This window comes from Ammospiza nelsoni, chromosome 19 (assembly GCF_027579445.1).
Source record: "Ammospiza nelsoni isolate bAmmNel1 chromosome 19, bAmmNel1.pri, whole genome shotgun sequence".
Classification (NCBI taxonomy): domain Eukaryota; kingdom Metazoa; phylum Chordata; class Aves; order Passeriformes; family Passerellidae; genus Ammospiza; species Ammospiza nelsoni.
In genome coordinates this window covers 2,302,329-2,317,915 of record NC_080651.1, presented here as the reverse complement: position 1 = coordinate 2,317,915, position 15,587 = coordinate 2,302,329, and the positions used below count along the sequence as shown (strand labels likewise).

General features: G+C 45.5%; 1 protein-coding gene across 2 annotated transcripts in view; it reads left to right on the top strand.

Moving 5' to 3' along the window:
- RHBDL3 (rhomboid like 3) overlaps nt 1–15,587 on the top strand; it is a 57,717-nt gene that overhangs the window by 27,730 nt on the left and 14,400 nt on the right. For both annotated transcript variants that reach the window (XM_059485671.1, XM_059485669.1), the window contains one exon: nt 8,686–8,844. In XM_059485671.1, the coding sequence (XP_059341654.1) occupies nt 8,686–8,844 (159 nt within the window). The remainder of the gene's footprint in view (nt 1–8,685; nt 8,845–15,587) is intronic.

Sequence of the window (15,587 nt, the reverse complement as noted above, 5' to 3'; positions counted from 1 at the left end):
CATTGCCACCTGATGGTGGCTCTCTGGCTTAGATTTATTTTTGAGACCTGTCAAATAGACAGATTTCAGCATGTTGAATGTGTGACAGTCTGAGTTTGTGTCACAGTAAATCCTCAGACTCAGGGCTGCCTGGTGATGTCAGATGCCCTGCAGAAATCAGTCATACCAGTGACTTTGGCTTATGATCTGTGCCCAGTTTGTGTTCTCATCCAGATAATATCAGCTGGACATAATCTGTTTTCTATGGCCTGTTCTGACTGATGTTAGACCAGTCCTCCTTCAAGTGTCATTTGTTCCTTTGCTCTGGGTTGCTGTTAGACCATCAGGACCTGCTGTATGCCATTAAATTCTTGCTGGGCAGTTCAGGGAGCAGGGTGTGTGCCTGTCACTGTGATTGCACAGGAGTTTTGGAGCCATGGTTGGAAGGGCTGTACTGCTGATTCAAAACTGGAAGAACGGGAGCAAGCAGATCTTGATGTTCTTCCAGTGTTCCCAGACTTGCAGAAAATCAGTATTTGTAATGACTTTTTAAAACCTTTTGGATGAAAGTTACCTTGACCTGCTGATTCAAAACTAACTTTAGCAGCTGCTGTGTAACATTCTCCAGAGTTACTGCTGGGACAGAAAGTGCATCATCATCATCATCATCATGTGATAGAGATAATTCATTGGGCTTTTGTCCACATAAAAACCAGAAACAGTTCGACTCCCCTGACTCTTACACACTGATATCACCTATGCAACTTTTTCCAGATAATATCAGACCAAAAACCTGTTTTGAATGAGAAGACTCACAGACTCATATGCTAGACTGTACTAGCATAGATGCAGCTGTGACAGGAGACAGTATCTATAGCAGTGAATTTTACAGAAATCTTATGTATCATTAGCTGACCCAGGGGTAAGCAGGGATCGACTGCAGGAGCTTGGTGTGAAATACAGCCCCCCCTGAACAGTTCTTCTCACTGTTGTGAGTCAGTTTCTGATTTGCTTTGGGTTTTTCTTTTTTAGCTTTTTTTTGTAGCAGTAGTGATTAGAGCCTGTCTGTCTCCCAGTTGTGTGCATGCTTATGTCTTCTGGTGAGTTATGTAATGCAAATCAATGCAGCATCTCACACAGAGTGTGTTGCATTTTGGATCTGAATGAAGTAACTTACATATTACATTCCCTCATCATGTAGAAGCCCTGAGAGATTTAATTAATATTAATAGAGAATTTTGAGATTTTCCAGTCAGACATGTCTAAAACCACCTAAACAATAATTATGTGGTGGTGAATGAGAATATCACGTGCCTTATGATACCAAGGATATTGCTGTTTTCAGCTTTTGATATTTAATGCCTTACACCATCTGATGAAAAGTGGAGTTTATTTTATCTAGACTTCAGAACTCATTGCTTCAGGAGATTGTGGAGGCCTAAAAACTGGAGGAATTCAAAAGGGAGAGCAAGAAATTGGGCATTCGTACATTAAGAATGTTGGGGCCAGTGCTGACAAGCAGTTCTGCAAAGTTATAAACCCCTTGCCTCAGGATTTAAGAAAGTATTTTAACTGTTCATGTGAGTTTGGTCACACCAATCACTAGGTGGTCTCTTGTTGGCTTCATCTTGTCCACAATCTCAGGAATGAGAGAGAGCACCAGAGCCTGGGCTGGTGCTGTTGGATACGTGACTCACCTGTCTGGGTCACTGCCTGCCCAGGCTGTTACTGCAGCTGAGACAACTGCCCATGTAGGAACGTGCAGCATGGTCAGTGCTGGATCAAGATTAAAAAGAATATTTTCACCTAAAAAAACCTCACCTGTGACTTTTTAGAATGTCTCAGCTTCTTTCCAGTAGCCTTAATGCACTGCCATAAATAATAAAACAGGAAGAAGCAGAGCTGGAGAGGGCTCAGTCTATAAACATGTCTCTTTGCATTAGGCCTTGTGGCGTAATGGAGGGCATCTCCTGCCACCCATACTGTCTCGTTAATCATGTAATTATCTCCCTCACTTTCAGTGCTGCATCTCCTTCCCTGTCAGTGATGCTGGTAATGGAGCTTTTATTTACCCTGGCTTCTTTCTGGGGAGCGGCTCTGGTTTCAAAGCCAGCACAGTGGTGTATTTTGAATAATTTAGTTCTGGGTGGCTTGAACACTGTCTCTAATTCCCCAGCTGAGACTAGAGACTTGTTTCAGGAAGTATTCTGCCAGGAGGCTGATTTGGAGAGAGGCAGGGGGGTTGCTCAGAGTGGTGGGATGTCGAGGTGGCCAAGGACTGAAAACTCACTCATTGGTCCTGTGAGCACCTCTCAGCTCTGTCCTGTCTTAGCAAGGACTTGCAGCAAGAAACCCACAGGCAGAGGATGGATAAGGAAGAGAGTTGTGTTAAAAATGAGCATGGAGACAGAAACATGAATTTGGGTATGTGGCTGAGCATGATAGGCTTCCCCTGCAAGCTCTGGGTCAGAAATTACTGGGGTCTCCAAGTGTAGGATTTCCTTGGCCTATGGTGGTTATGGACCAGGTCATGCAGAGCTCTGTAGAGTCAAGAAGTTCAGTGTGGTGTCCAGCTGTCACTGGCTTTGGGAAGTCTGATCGTTTTCTGCACCTGAAACCTCCCCAGAAGGCCATCTCTGTTCACAGTGTCCCTGTGCTGCTTGGCCTGGTGGCTTGGCCATTGCCCTTTGTCATTGCAGCCATCATCCAGCCACACTCTGAGCTCTGCCCAGCCCTCACTGTGCTGGATCACACAAACACAGGTGTGGTGCCTGTGCCCTGTAGATGGAGAGGTCACAACACCACACAAGTCTGTGGGCTCACTCCAGCAATCCTGGCAAAACCAAAAATCAAATCTGGCTCTTTCCAGTCTGCCTCAGAACTGAGTAGTGGCACACTCCTGAGAGAATCTTTTGATTCTCTCATTCTTGTTGAATCTGTGCTTCTACTGTCTGTTTAGATGAAGTGCTTCTGCAGAAGGTAACAACAGATGGTAGTAATGTAGGTCCCTTTCTTGTCTTTATGCCTAAGACAGTAGGAGAAATAAATTAGAACAGAAATGCCTGTATAGATTGGCCAACTAGCTCATGAACCTGGTCTTTCAGGCTATTCTGCTGTTCAGGGAAAAGAGAATCTTATACCAGCCCCCTCTATCTCCACTTTGCCATGTGCTACATGCAGAGACACCCAAATCCAGGTGACAGGCCCTCTTCTCTGGGATGCCTCCTGGCCTAGCTGAGAGCTGAGCTGGGCAGCCCTGTGCTCTCACTGCATCTTTCCTGAGGAGCAGGTGTTTCTGGGAACACTGCTTGGTGAGGGACTATGCTCTGTGCTTAAAAGCAATCTGGCTTTCGAGATCTGGGTGATGTTTCCAGCCCTTGGGTTCACCTCAGGTCAAAGCAATCTAACATGCCCTAAAAGTACTGCTGGACAGCCCTTAATCACTTTATATTGTCTGGGCAGTGGTGAGTAAATTCATTATTTACAGGGGAGGCGGGTGTGCGTCACTGGAGCCAGCACTAATGGTTTACCATGTGTGCTCAGGCAACTCAGATGAGATGACTTTAAATGGTGGGAAGCTGGATTTCAGGGTGGTGGGATATGCATTTACCTCTGACTGCCCTTCCTCTCTGTTGGATCAGGATTTCTCACATTCACTTCTCTCCTTTGGAAGAGAGAGCAGGATCATTAAGTATTCCTAGACTGCAGAGACTGTGCCACCTGAGTTCCATCCAGCAAAGCTCAGAGTGGTTTCTGAAATCCTTGAAGATGAAAAGATGTTGCATGCAATTTCCACTTTCCAGTGGAAAAGGACCTACATGTAAATAAGAAACAGGCCAACTATTGAGAGCTCCTTTCTGGTGGGAAATGAATCAGGAGTTGTCATTTCTATAAAATAGGGAGGAGAAGCTGAAGCTCAGGGCAATTTCTTTGCAGAATCTCCTAGTCTGGAGCAGAGCTGGGGTCAGTGCCAGGAGGCCTGACACTGCCAGGCCAAAAGTGAAGACACCACTGGACCTTAGAATGACTCAGATTTCAAGGAACTGGTTTAACTCAAGGCTGATTTCCAACTTAGATGAAGTTGCTTGGAGCCTTGCCCACTGGAAAGACAACTGTGGCTTTGGTGATGTTGAGACAAAGCCCTTCAATGAGGAAAGTATGGGTGGTAGCAAACTGTTCCTGCAATCCTAAAGCCAGCCAAGGATCCTGCTGTTGTGCCCAGTTCAGCTGTTGACTGTCCAGCTGCCCCCATGGCCCTGAGGGCTGTTTGCCATGGGGAGAGGAGCAGCTGGCTGCACTCTGAAATGTCTCAGTTTTCCCAAGATACTCATTGTCTGTCTGCAGCACCAGCCTCCACCCTACTTGCTCACTCAACCGTGGCTGATGTGTCTTTAATTAAAGAAGAGGAACAATTTGAGATTTCATTTTCCTTCCTCAACTGAATTTTCTATTTTCATCACATTTTGTGAGGTCCCCTCACCTTACTTTTGTCTTGTAGTTTTGCTGGGAGACCTTTAGTTTGTGGTGTGTCTTCTCTAATATAAGGAAGAAACAGGAGAAAAACAGATTGTTTTGGGCCAGGGAATTAAGAACCTGGGTCAGATGGCTGCTACGGTCATTAACATATTTACATTTTTGCTTAAGAGCCGGGTTGAGGATCAGGGGAGTTAAGGGTGATTGTCATTGAAATGCGGATGAAACCTTGCATGAAATTGCCGTTAGTGTCCCATTGTCTGGGGGCACGAGGGGGGGCACATGGCGTCCTCATCCCTGATCACTTGCCTGCCCGAGATCCTGCACAGGCAGAAGGAGCTGTGCTGAGGGAAGGCTCTGTGGTGCCTGTGCTGGGGGAGCTTTGCTCCCCGTGGGGCTGCAGCAGGCTCAGCACGGCCCTGCTGCTGCCTGCGGGCACTGCCTGGCCTCGGGTGAGACCCTGGTGCTCGGCTGGGCTTGGGGGACAATTGGCCCTGGAGGAGATTGTCATGGATAAATGCATGAAGCAGCTTGCAAAGGTCAGTTTTCTCTTTTATAATTGATGGAGCTGAGTGTTTTGAGTCTGCTGTCACATGTTTTTGCGCTGGTGCAGCGTCACCTGGACTGCTGTGTGTAGTTTTGGGCATGATATTATGAAAAAGACATGAAACTGTTAAAAAGTGTCCAAAGGGGGCCATGAGGATGATGCAGGGTCTTGAGGGGAAGCCGTGTGAGGAGCAGCTGAGGTGTCTTGGTTTGTTTGGCCTGGAGGAGCCTGGGGAGAGACCTCACTGTGGTCTTCAACATCTGCATGAGGGGCAGGTTCTGATCTCTTTGCTCTTATGACCAGCGACAGGAGCCAAGGAAACAGCTAGAGCTGAGGAGGGAGAGGTCTAGGTTGAATATCTAAGGGGGTTGTGCACTGGAAGAGGCTCCCCACAGCTGTGGTCACAGCACCAAGCCTGTCTGAGTTCAGGAAATGTTTGGACAACACTCCCGGGCACATGATGGGATTCTTGGCTGTCCTGCATAGGGGCAGGAGCTGGATGGAGCATGGAGGACTCAATGATCCTAATGGGTCTATTCTAACTCAGCACATTCTGTGATTCTGTGATTTGCCTTGTGTAGGGACATAGGATATGCAGGACCTGCTCAACCCCTTGATTTTTGTGGATAGCTGTGATATCAGAAACAGGGTTTGAAGCAGTCTGAAGTATTGGTGTGGATTTTGAGTGGTGACAGATGAAATTTTTACATTCTTTTTATAGAGAAATGTTGCACAATTAAAAATTTGTTGTAACATAAATAAGAGGACTTCTTTACAGTTGAGGTTGACAGTAAAACATTCTGCTCCAGGTTGCAGAGCCTGTGCTCTGGCCCTGCTCTGAGGTATTTGAGTTCAGATGCCAGTTGTTCATTGTTCATCTCTTACTCTCACATTGTTCAGATCCACTGTTTTACTTCACACTTATTTCTAATTATTATCATTAACATGGTGCCAAAAATAATTATATATAATAACATGAAAGAGGAGAAGAGACTCGATAGTCAAATTACATTACAGAAAACACCATCCACCTTCTGCCACTGCTTTGACTTTTGTGGAGCAAACAGCAAGACTTCAGTGAGCTGAAGGAGGAGTGCTGGTGCCTATTGGTGTGAGAAAGAAGCAGATTCACTTGTAGCCACCAGACAGCTACAGCTTCAGCTGTGCCTTTGGAAGGCAGCAGCCAGTCACAGCAACATCCTGAGTGAGAGGATGCATCAGCTCCAGCACTAGTGAGCCTGAAGTCATTAGTGTGTCCTTGTGGGCTGGGTTGAAGCTCTGAAGCTGTTGTGTAATTTCTGTTCTTGGTTACAAAATGCTTCTTTTTGGAAGGCTTGAAAGCAGAACAAAATCTGGGAAAAGTGTTTTGTGGTCTCAGCAGCTCTTTTGTTCTCTGGAGGCCTGTGTGCTGCAGCTCTGTATCTCATCTGCCCTTTGAAGGAATAGCCATGTTCCCTGGGGCTGCAGCCCTTGGTCTTCCTGCAAAGTCAGTGACCACACAGCATGGGGAGAGTCCCACACATTGGGTGCTGACCCTGGCCCTCAAAGTAGAGAGGTACTTAAGCCTTCAAGGAGCAAATGGTTTTATCCTAGACAAGCTAGGTTCTGATATTTTAATATCAAGACACAGTTAAAGTGGTGCGGTTAGGTAAGATGTTGGTTAGGTCAAATGTTTTTGAGAAATGGGGATGAACAGAGCAGTATCCATGGGGCTGCAGGTCTTAGATCCATTCACTGAATGACTCATCTCACAGCTCCTACAAACTCCCCTTGAGAAAGGTCATCCCAGGTATTGTGCTAATAATACTTTATTTCCTGGGTATGTGTGGCTGGGATTGTGCACCACAAACAGGCTGGCCTGAGAGTCACAGCAAGAGCCCAAACTCACCAGAGCTGAGCCTGAGTGCAGAAGCCCTGACTTTTGGGGCTGGTTTTAGAGCTTGATCTGTTAACTCAAAGCATCAGAGTGGGACAGAGCAGAGGAGCTAAACTTCTCCAGGGATTAATATTAAGCCTTTGTTTAACAGTAAACAGCTGATGAAATCCACCTTTGGCTCTGGGTGCCATCTGTCAGGGAGGCACATCCAGGCCACCTCACAAGGGCAGGACAACCTTTGGCAGAGAACAGGAGAGTGCCCAGCTCTGACTGTCCACAGGTCACTTGGTTTATTTTGTTTTGTGTAATCCCCAGCAGCTTCTTCACAGAGGGGCTGCTGCTTTGACCAAAGTCCTACTCCAGCAAGGAGCTGTGACCTGCTCTCCTCAGGTTAGACAGCTCCTCCTCAGCCAAGCAGCTGGGGAGAGCAGAGCGGGACAAAGGGGTTCGGGCCAGAAGAGATAGAGCCAGATCCTCACACATGGGCACTACAGCCTCTGAACAAGCAGCCATGCCTGAGGCTGCTCTGTTTTATAGCTGTTCTGCTCACTGCAGAGCCGAGCCAGCCCTGCTGCTGGCAGGCTGCATCCTCTGCCACATCCTCCTTCCTACCCCTCCCTTGCCAAGGCACTTCCCTCCACTGTGTCTGATCGAAGGCCCAGCGCCTGTTCAACTTTTGTTCTCCATTAGGAAAGAGTGAGGATTGATAGGACATTTCTGGCTCTGCCAAGGCCTATTATGTCCCAAATGTTTCCATGAACAGACTCCCTCCTGACCACCCTGCCCCCTGACAGCCATTCAATCCAGCCAACAAGCTTGATATCATTATCTACAAAAGGAGGCCTGCGAGCACCAGGGTCCTCACGGCCAAGTTTGGGAAATCAAAGGCAAAATCTCCCAGCAACAGAGAACTGGTAGAGATCAGACTGCACCAGGGCTAGTACAGACTGCTCTGGCAGCTTGCAGCCACTTGTGTTCCAAGATCATCAGAAAGGTGTTTGGTGTGGTGCCAGCACTGCCTTTGTCAGCGCTGAGGCTGTGCCCTGTGAGCTGGCAGCCCCTCACAGAGTGCCCTAGAGGCCACTGGAGCAGTCATTGGTTTGGGCAGCCTTGTAAAGGTGTCTCTTTTCATCAGTGGCATGTCTAGATTAGCCACTTAGGCTCAGGGAAAACAGTGATGTTTTGGGTCAGAGTGGGATTCACTCCAGGTCTCACCTGGGACTTTCCTTCTAATGACTCTGGTTTGCATTCTCAAAATGGCATGTGGCTGCTTTTTCACTTTTAGTTTGACACGGTGTTCATCTGCTTTGCTTCCTGTCCAAAGATTTTCTTTCCCAACTGTCTTAAAATAGCTCTTCAGCAGTGAAAGCACTTACCATAGTGAAGGCATCTGTAGAGATGATCTGGAAAGGTGACTGTCAGAAACACTGAGCATGGAAGGGGCTTGAGGAGGGGTGGCACATTCCTGTTGTGCAATTGTGTTAGGAAATAGTGGAGTAAAACTGTTTCCAGTGCATTTTATCTCACAAACTGTCTCTCTGGTTTGCTTGATGTTCCAGCTAGAAAGAGATATAAAAAATAGACAAGAGAAATGATGATGCAGAGGGCAGGAAGGTGAAGGGAGCTGATTTAGTTGAAGCTTGGGTGGATGATGACTGGACTCACCCCTCTCTGCAGCAGGGCAGTGTCACCAAAGCCTAGAGCAGCCTCTGGGTCCCTGTGGGTTTGCAGTGGGTGATGAATGCATAGGAGGACAGAGTTGTGTGTAACATGGGGTTGTTAATTGTGGCTCTCTCCCCTCCTGTCCCAGTTTGATCCTGACAACACTGGCTACATCAGCACGGAGAAGTTCCGCTCCCTCCTCCAGAGGCACGGCTCGGAGCTGGACCCCCACAAGCTGGAGGTGCTGCTGGCCCTGGCAGACAGCAACTCTGAGGGGAGGATCTGCTACCAGGACTTTGTCAACCTGGTGAGTGCTCTGGCTGCCAGGGCCTGTCAGTCCTGGGCTCTGCTTGAAACATGGGCTGTTGAGGCACAGTGTCTCTTTCCCTCCCTTTATTAACACCAGTCTTTGCTGCATCATATTCTGTGTGGACTTGCTTCAGCAAGAGTCAAATTGCTTCTGATTTTTCCAGGGAAAGAAATTTGCATGGGAAGGAACTGTGGGAACTGTAGTAATATCATGAAGCAATGGCTGCTGCTACTTTGGAAGTTTTTGCTCTCAGTATCATTTGCTAGCTGCTGTAATGAGCCATTTGTTTGCAAGCAGAGGTCTGTCAGTCTGGATGTCTCCTGTTTTATCTAGAGATTTCACCACTTCCAGACAAAAATGTGTAGATAACTTTGTGTTGACATGCTGGGTGGAGTCATATTGCACTGCTGTAGGCATCAACAGCAACAGGGATAAGTTGTTTCTAGGTCACGTTCATTTTATGCCAGGTGAGATGTTTCAGAGTGCATGAGTCATGATCTGGATGCCTCTCTATCTCTACTAATGAGTCAATTAGTGAAGGGATCGCTCTGTTTCTTGTCAAGGCAGTTTGTTGAGTCAACACAATTGCAGACATGTGTTGTCAGGTGCCCAGGATGGCTTAGAAATGTTGTTTGCAATGTATCTTGGACACTGGCCATTCAGAGGCTTTGCCTTGTTCTTACTCTGTCATTGAACACCTGAATCCCAGATTTAATGCAATATTAATATAAGCCTGGGTGACAAAGTCAAAGATGAATGGGAGTTGGTGACATCTCTGAGGTTTCTGTGGGAAGCTGGATGTGTCCTTGTTGCTGAGTACAGTAATTTGTATCTCTGTGTGTTCTGCAGACAATGTGGGATTTGATCCCTTTATTTGTCATGGTCACTCAAGCACATGTTCTTGGTTTAGAAAGAGTCCTGCATAGGTCCTGTTTTCACATTAATCAGAGAGTTGTGATAACATGGCCCAGCTGTCAAGGACCCAGGTCATGACCTCCATCAGGCTGTGGGCAGTGTCAAGGTGAAGTGACTTTATTGGAATGACACAAACCTGCTGTATCAGGCAGTCTTGTAAGCCCCTTGCCTGTGTCTAGGTACACAGTAGAATAAATGCTGCAACTCTTAAACAGATTACACAGTGTGAGGTTTTCCTCAGCTCCAGCATAACAAACAGTGTGGTCCTCAGTGCTCAGCAGAGTATTTATAGTAACAGCTGCTTGTTCCACAGTTGGGGATATTCAAAGTAGTGTTCAAGCATTCACTAATTGGGCTGCACAACCCTTAGGTAGCAGGAAGAGGCATCATCGAATTTCTTTTACAGAAATGATGGCCTAGGGCCAAGCCAACACATTGGCAACAGGCTCAGGAATAGAACTGGGCTTTTTTCTCTCTCCTTGCTCCACAGGGCTCAGGAGCAGCACACACTAATGAGAGGTAGGTGGGAGCTGAAATGCTTGGACATTCTCCCCCTTTGGGAACAGGGGGCTGTGCCAGCTCACACCCAGCTGATGTGGTTTTTGCAAAACAGCAAATTTCCTTCACTACTATTGAGCGACTCCTATAAAAAAGCCATTGATTTTCCTGTCACCAGCCCCTCTATCCTTGTCTGCATTTTTTGCACTTTCTAATCAATAGGCAATGCAAATGCCAAAACATTAAACTACTTACAAATGACATCTCTTTTCTCACTTCTCCTCTAGTTTCTATTGATTTCCAGCATCCAAACTTTTTTTAGGGCTCCTGAACTTTCTTTTGAACTTCCTGATGGAAAGAAGCAGCACATTTGATGCAGAATCACTGTGAAATTAGGGATTTCCTTCACCTCCTAGCTGTCAACCCTCGGTGTGGTGGTGTTTAGGTGCATATTTGTGCTTGATGATCATTAGCCCTCCCTGCTTTATGCTCAGGTTAATTTGTCTGTTTCAGTAGCTTAGCAAGAACTGATCTGCTGCCAAACATGATGTTGCTGGGTGTGGGGATGCAAAGGCTGACCTTTTACTAAACCAGAGGCTTTACAAGCAAGGCTCTCTGTATGTATGATTTTCCTTTTCTCCAGCATCATTCTGAGCACCAAGATCTCTGCCTGCTCTCTCAGGCACTGTGATCCCCAGCTAAAGGACTGCTATTGAGCAAAGCTATGTTATCCTCTGATGTCCAAAATGTTTTGTGAACTCCTAGATACATCAAAAATGTAATTATAGGACTTCTCACCTTAATAGCAACATCCACACGTATGCCTGCTCTCAGCAAAACAACTTAAATTTATGAAATTGAAAGTTTTAAAATACGAGACTAGACCCCAGAAAGCACTCAGGAAATAAATTGAGAAATGAATAAATTCAAGGAAGATGAAAACTCCTGGTGTGATCTGCAATCAGAAAAGGCTCAAAAAGATCAGATAGGCAGCTCATTGGAAATTACTTCTCCTCTGTGTGTGTGAAATTCAGCTCATGTAGTTGTAAAACACAATGCTGCAATCATATCCATTTCTGTTTCTGCACTGTGGTTTGTAGTAATGGCAGAAAGGAGTTTCAGATGGGATTTCTTCTGCTGTGTCTGAGACAGTGCAGAGTAACAAAAGTGTTTCCTGTACAAGTGGAGACATCTTGTGCATCTGTGCTCTCTGGTTGCTTTGCAGCATTGTAAAAAGAGATGCACAGAGAAAATTCTGGCTGTGAGCAGCATGGGCCACAAGAGGAGATAGAGAACCAAGGTGTTTAACTAACTTTGCTACTTTCAGAGAAGAGACAAGCCAGGAGTTAATTATACTTGAGATATCATTTGCTGGGATTCTTGCTGAACAGCAGTTGCTGTTACTTCACATAATATCCCGTGAGCTGTAATAAAGCTTGCAGTAAGTAGTGAGCTCTAAGACAGAGTTCATGTGACTTGGGAAAAACAAAACACTGCTGCTTCCAGCAGAAATGTTTAGCTGTGGCTTTGTAGTAACTTGAAGTTGATGTAATATCTCAATAATAAGCAAAATATGATAACTAATTAAATGCACATCCTTTATTTTCCAGATCAAGAATCACTACCTGCTGTGATTTCCCTGGCCTTGCTGGCTTCTAGGGACAGGCTAATTCTACCTCATTTTTAGTGTGAGCAAGGCACATTTTTGAAGCACTGTGTAGCAATGTTATTTGAACCACAATGTATAGTCTTGTCCTGCAAGCAATGTTCTTTCAAGTAACCTTGCATTTTGAAAGTGTTTTACCTTTTCTACTGGAAGTGCTGGAAGGCCTAAGCCTGGCACATTTAATAGGAATCAGGCAAAACCTTGAGCAGGGATAATTTATTTTGTCTCTCCTGCCTCTTTCTCTGAATCCCTTGAGTAAACCCCTGCTTGGTCAAACCAGATCAGAATGTTGGTATTTGGGATTCAGGTTTTTTTCCCTTTGATACTATTTGGGAAAGTGCTACCAGGTTGGCTCAGAGGATGTGAACATCTGTGACAGATGAACTTAATGCTGAGATATGCATTTTGGGGAAAGCTGTCTCTACCCACATTAGCATTTTGTAGAAGTGTGGGCAGAGGGAAGGAAATAAATGTGAATCTTGAAAGCAAAATTGATTGGAGAGGTTGCATTTGTAAGTAAAGTGGGTTATAAAACTGGAGCTGGCAGAGGCTTTCAAAAAGCTTGTGCTAACTTCTGATTTAATGTTCTGTGTCTTGGAGGATCAGAGCTGGAGAGCTGAATGCATTGCCTGTCACAGAGCTGCATGTGTTTAAAAATAGCTCAAAACCAGTCTCAAAGATGCCAATACGTAATCAGCAGAAATCCATGTTTTCCAAACCTTCTAAGGGAGGCTGAATAAAACCATAAAAAGGGTGCTGTGCCCCACACAAGCCCTGAAACTGGAGATGGGGGAAATACTACATGCCTTGGCTATTGATTATCTGAGGTAGCCACAGTACTACAGATATCCAAGGAAGACAGAGAAATTGGTCTGCCAGTGGGGATGCCTTTGCAAGTTGCAGATTATCCCTGAGTAATTTTTGAGTGCCATGTGTGCTAAACAAAAGCAGGGCTTTGTACTTCATCAAAGTTTGTCACTGTTCTACTCTTGACATCCTAAATGTTAACGTTTTCAGTGTTGAAGACAGGTTCAGATCTAAGTAGGAGAAAATCTTCTGTTTGCACAGAGGTATCAGACCCAGCCCTTGAGCAGAGGTCCAGCCCTAAGCCATGGTTTGTTTTGGTAGGGTGATGCCAAAGGGCAGAGATGGCACCACCTGGGTACCAGTCAGCTCAGCCTGGCTCTTCTGCAAGGGAAATTTCTTTCTCTCTGCAGAACACCATTTTGCAGGCAGGAAGGGCTAAAGGAATGTGTTGTTCCCCACTGCTATCTTCTCTCTCCACATACTGTTTGCTGTACCCATCTGCTTGCAGCTTTAATATCACACTCATTAAAGAAGTCCTAGATTGATTGCATGAAGAGAAGTGGGGTGGGCTGCCCTGGGCTCCTGGAGCCATGATAATGTGCAGGCCAACAATGGGGCTAGTGTTCTTTCAGCTGATGATTAAATACTTAAATATTAAATATTATACCAATAATACCAATAAATACCAATATTAATACCAATATTATGTAATTACCATATTATGGTAAATTACAATATTATATATAATATAATATAAATACCAATTTTATGTAATTCCAAAATCCAGTCAGCAAATTGTGACCATATGCGAGATTCTGTTTGGGAAGATTTGAGTCTTCCAAAGTCAGTCTGAGGAACAAAATAGACTTCTCATCAAGAATTGGTGAGAGCAGCAATACTGACTTAATCCTCTGTCTCTCCTCATGCCCATCTCCTCCTAGCTTGTTCCAAAGGCCATGTGAGTGGGGCCAGGATTGCTGTGTGTGAGCCCTGGCAGTCAGCTGTGCTGTCTCTTTGGAGATCACCTCCTCCTTGGTGCCCTGGCAATGTGTGCAGGTGGGGACCAGCAGGATGCCTCCTTCCTGAGAGGTCTGATTTCAACAAGGGCTCAGTGCATCCACTCATCGACATCTTGAGGGATTGTGGGGGCTTTTCAGCATGTCTGACACACTCCTGACACTGTGTCCCTGCTTCACTGAGGGGTAAAACCACGCCAAGACTGCAGCATGTAGAGGGAACCTGGACCTTCTCTCCATATCCTTTGCTCTAAAGAGCGTCTGGCAAATATTTTCATGTCCCTTCCATGTTAGCTTCTGTGTAGGGTGTGCAAGGTCCTGTGATTTATCTTCCTCTCTGGAAGAAGGAAGGCAGAGCTTTCTGCTGAACAGTAGACAAGTTTCCTACCTCCTCAAAAGAGCCAGTGGAGGCTTTGGTCATCTACAGTGATCCTGCAATATTTTCCTTTTAAATCTAAGAAGACCTTTCCCTGTTTTGTTTTGTTATATTGAGGAGAATCTTCAGAAATGTCATGGTGATGAATTTGCAGTGCCCTGGCTGTTTTCTGGGCTCCATGGGCAGCACAAGCATTATTGCAGAGAGGACACTGGGCTGATGGGGCTGTGCTGAGTTCAGGTGACTGAACTGAACCATCCCTTGTAACAGTAATAGAGGAGTTCAGGGTGCCTCCCTTAGGATCCTCTGCTCAACAGATGCAAAGAAATCTTTGATATGATCCTAACCATGGACTTAGCAGCCTTTGGAGTTTCCTGCCCATCTCCCTTGGCAATCTCTGCACTGATGAGGTGATCGTCTACTGAGGGTGGCCAGCCCTTCTTGATGCTGAAATGATGATTTTCCTTGACTCTGGAAATTATTATCTTTTCCACTGAAGTGCTGCAACAGGGAAAAGCACTGACTGTTTTGTGGTAGGCAGGAAATCCCATTTATCACTGTAATTGGAATAAGCAGATCAGCAGCTCCAGTCAACTGTCTGGCATCTTCAGGCAATTTTATAGTTTCAGTTTGAATTTATTCTTGTCCATAAGGGGGGCAAAGCCAGAGAGAAAGAATGAACTTTGTGAGGGAGCACATGCAGAACATCTCTAAAAGGCTGTTCTGAACTAAACTGGGATTAAGCTTTCTTCTGTGGACACAGAGAGATCATTAGGTGGCTAAAAGTATCTTTGAAACAGAGGTACATCTTTTACCTAGCAAAAGGCATCTCACACATGCTAAAGAAAGCCTTGTACCTGTTGGATATTTCTCTATGAAAATATTATCTTTCAGTATGAACAGGCTTCCTTAATGCAACAGAGGACCACAACAATTTCAACAATTTTCCCCCCTCATCTTCCCCAGTTTTAGATACAGATCTTTGGATGATAGACATGAGAAGACTGAGAGAGAGACTGTGTGGACATTTTTTTCTTCTTTGTTTTTCTGCTTTTTTTACAAGAAAAGTTCTTTTACAAGTGTTTTCTAAATCAACAAAGGAAAGAGAGAGCAAAGGAGAAATACCACAATGGGGAGAGTTGTTAGGGTAAAACATCTCCTCACTGAAACAACTCTAAGAGAACAACAGCAATACATTTTTCCTCAGTTTAAAAGTATAAGAACATCAATTGGAGGTCAGTGCTCTTCTGTGTTGGAGGGACAGGCTACAAATGAAGGCTAAGGAGGGATGGGCAGAGCAGGTCGCAGTGCCATCACCTCAGATGGCCCCTTGCCTTCTCCCAGTGATTAACAGGAGGAGGCTCCCTGCAGTGATTACTGTGTTTAAGCAGCTTGGTCCAGCTTGGAGCAATTCCCTGAGTGCCTGGGCACTGAGAGCACAAGCTCTGGGCTTTGCTGCCTT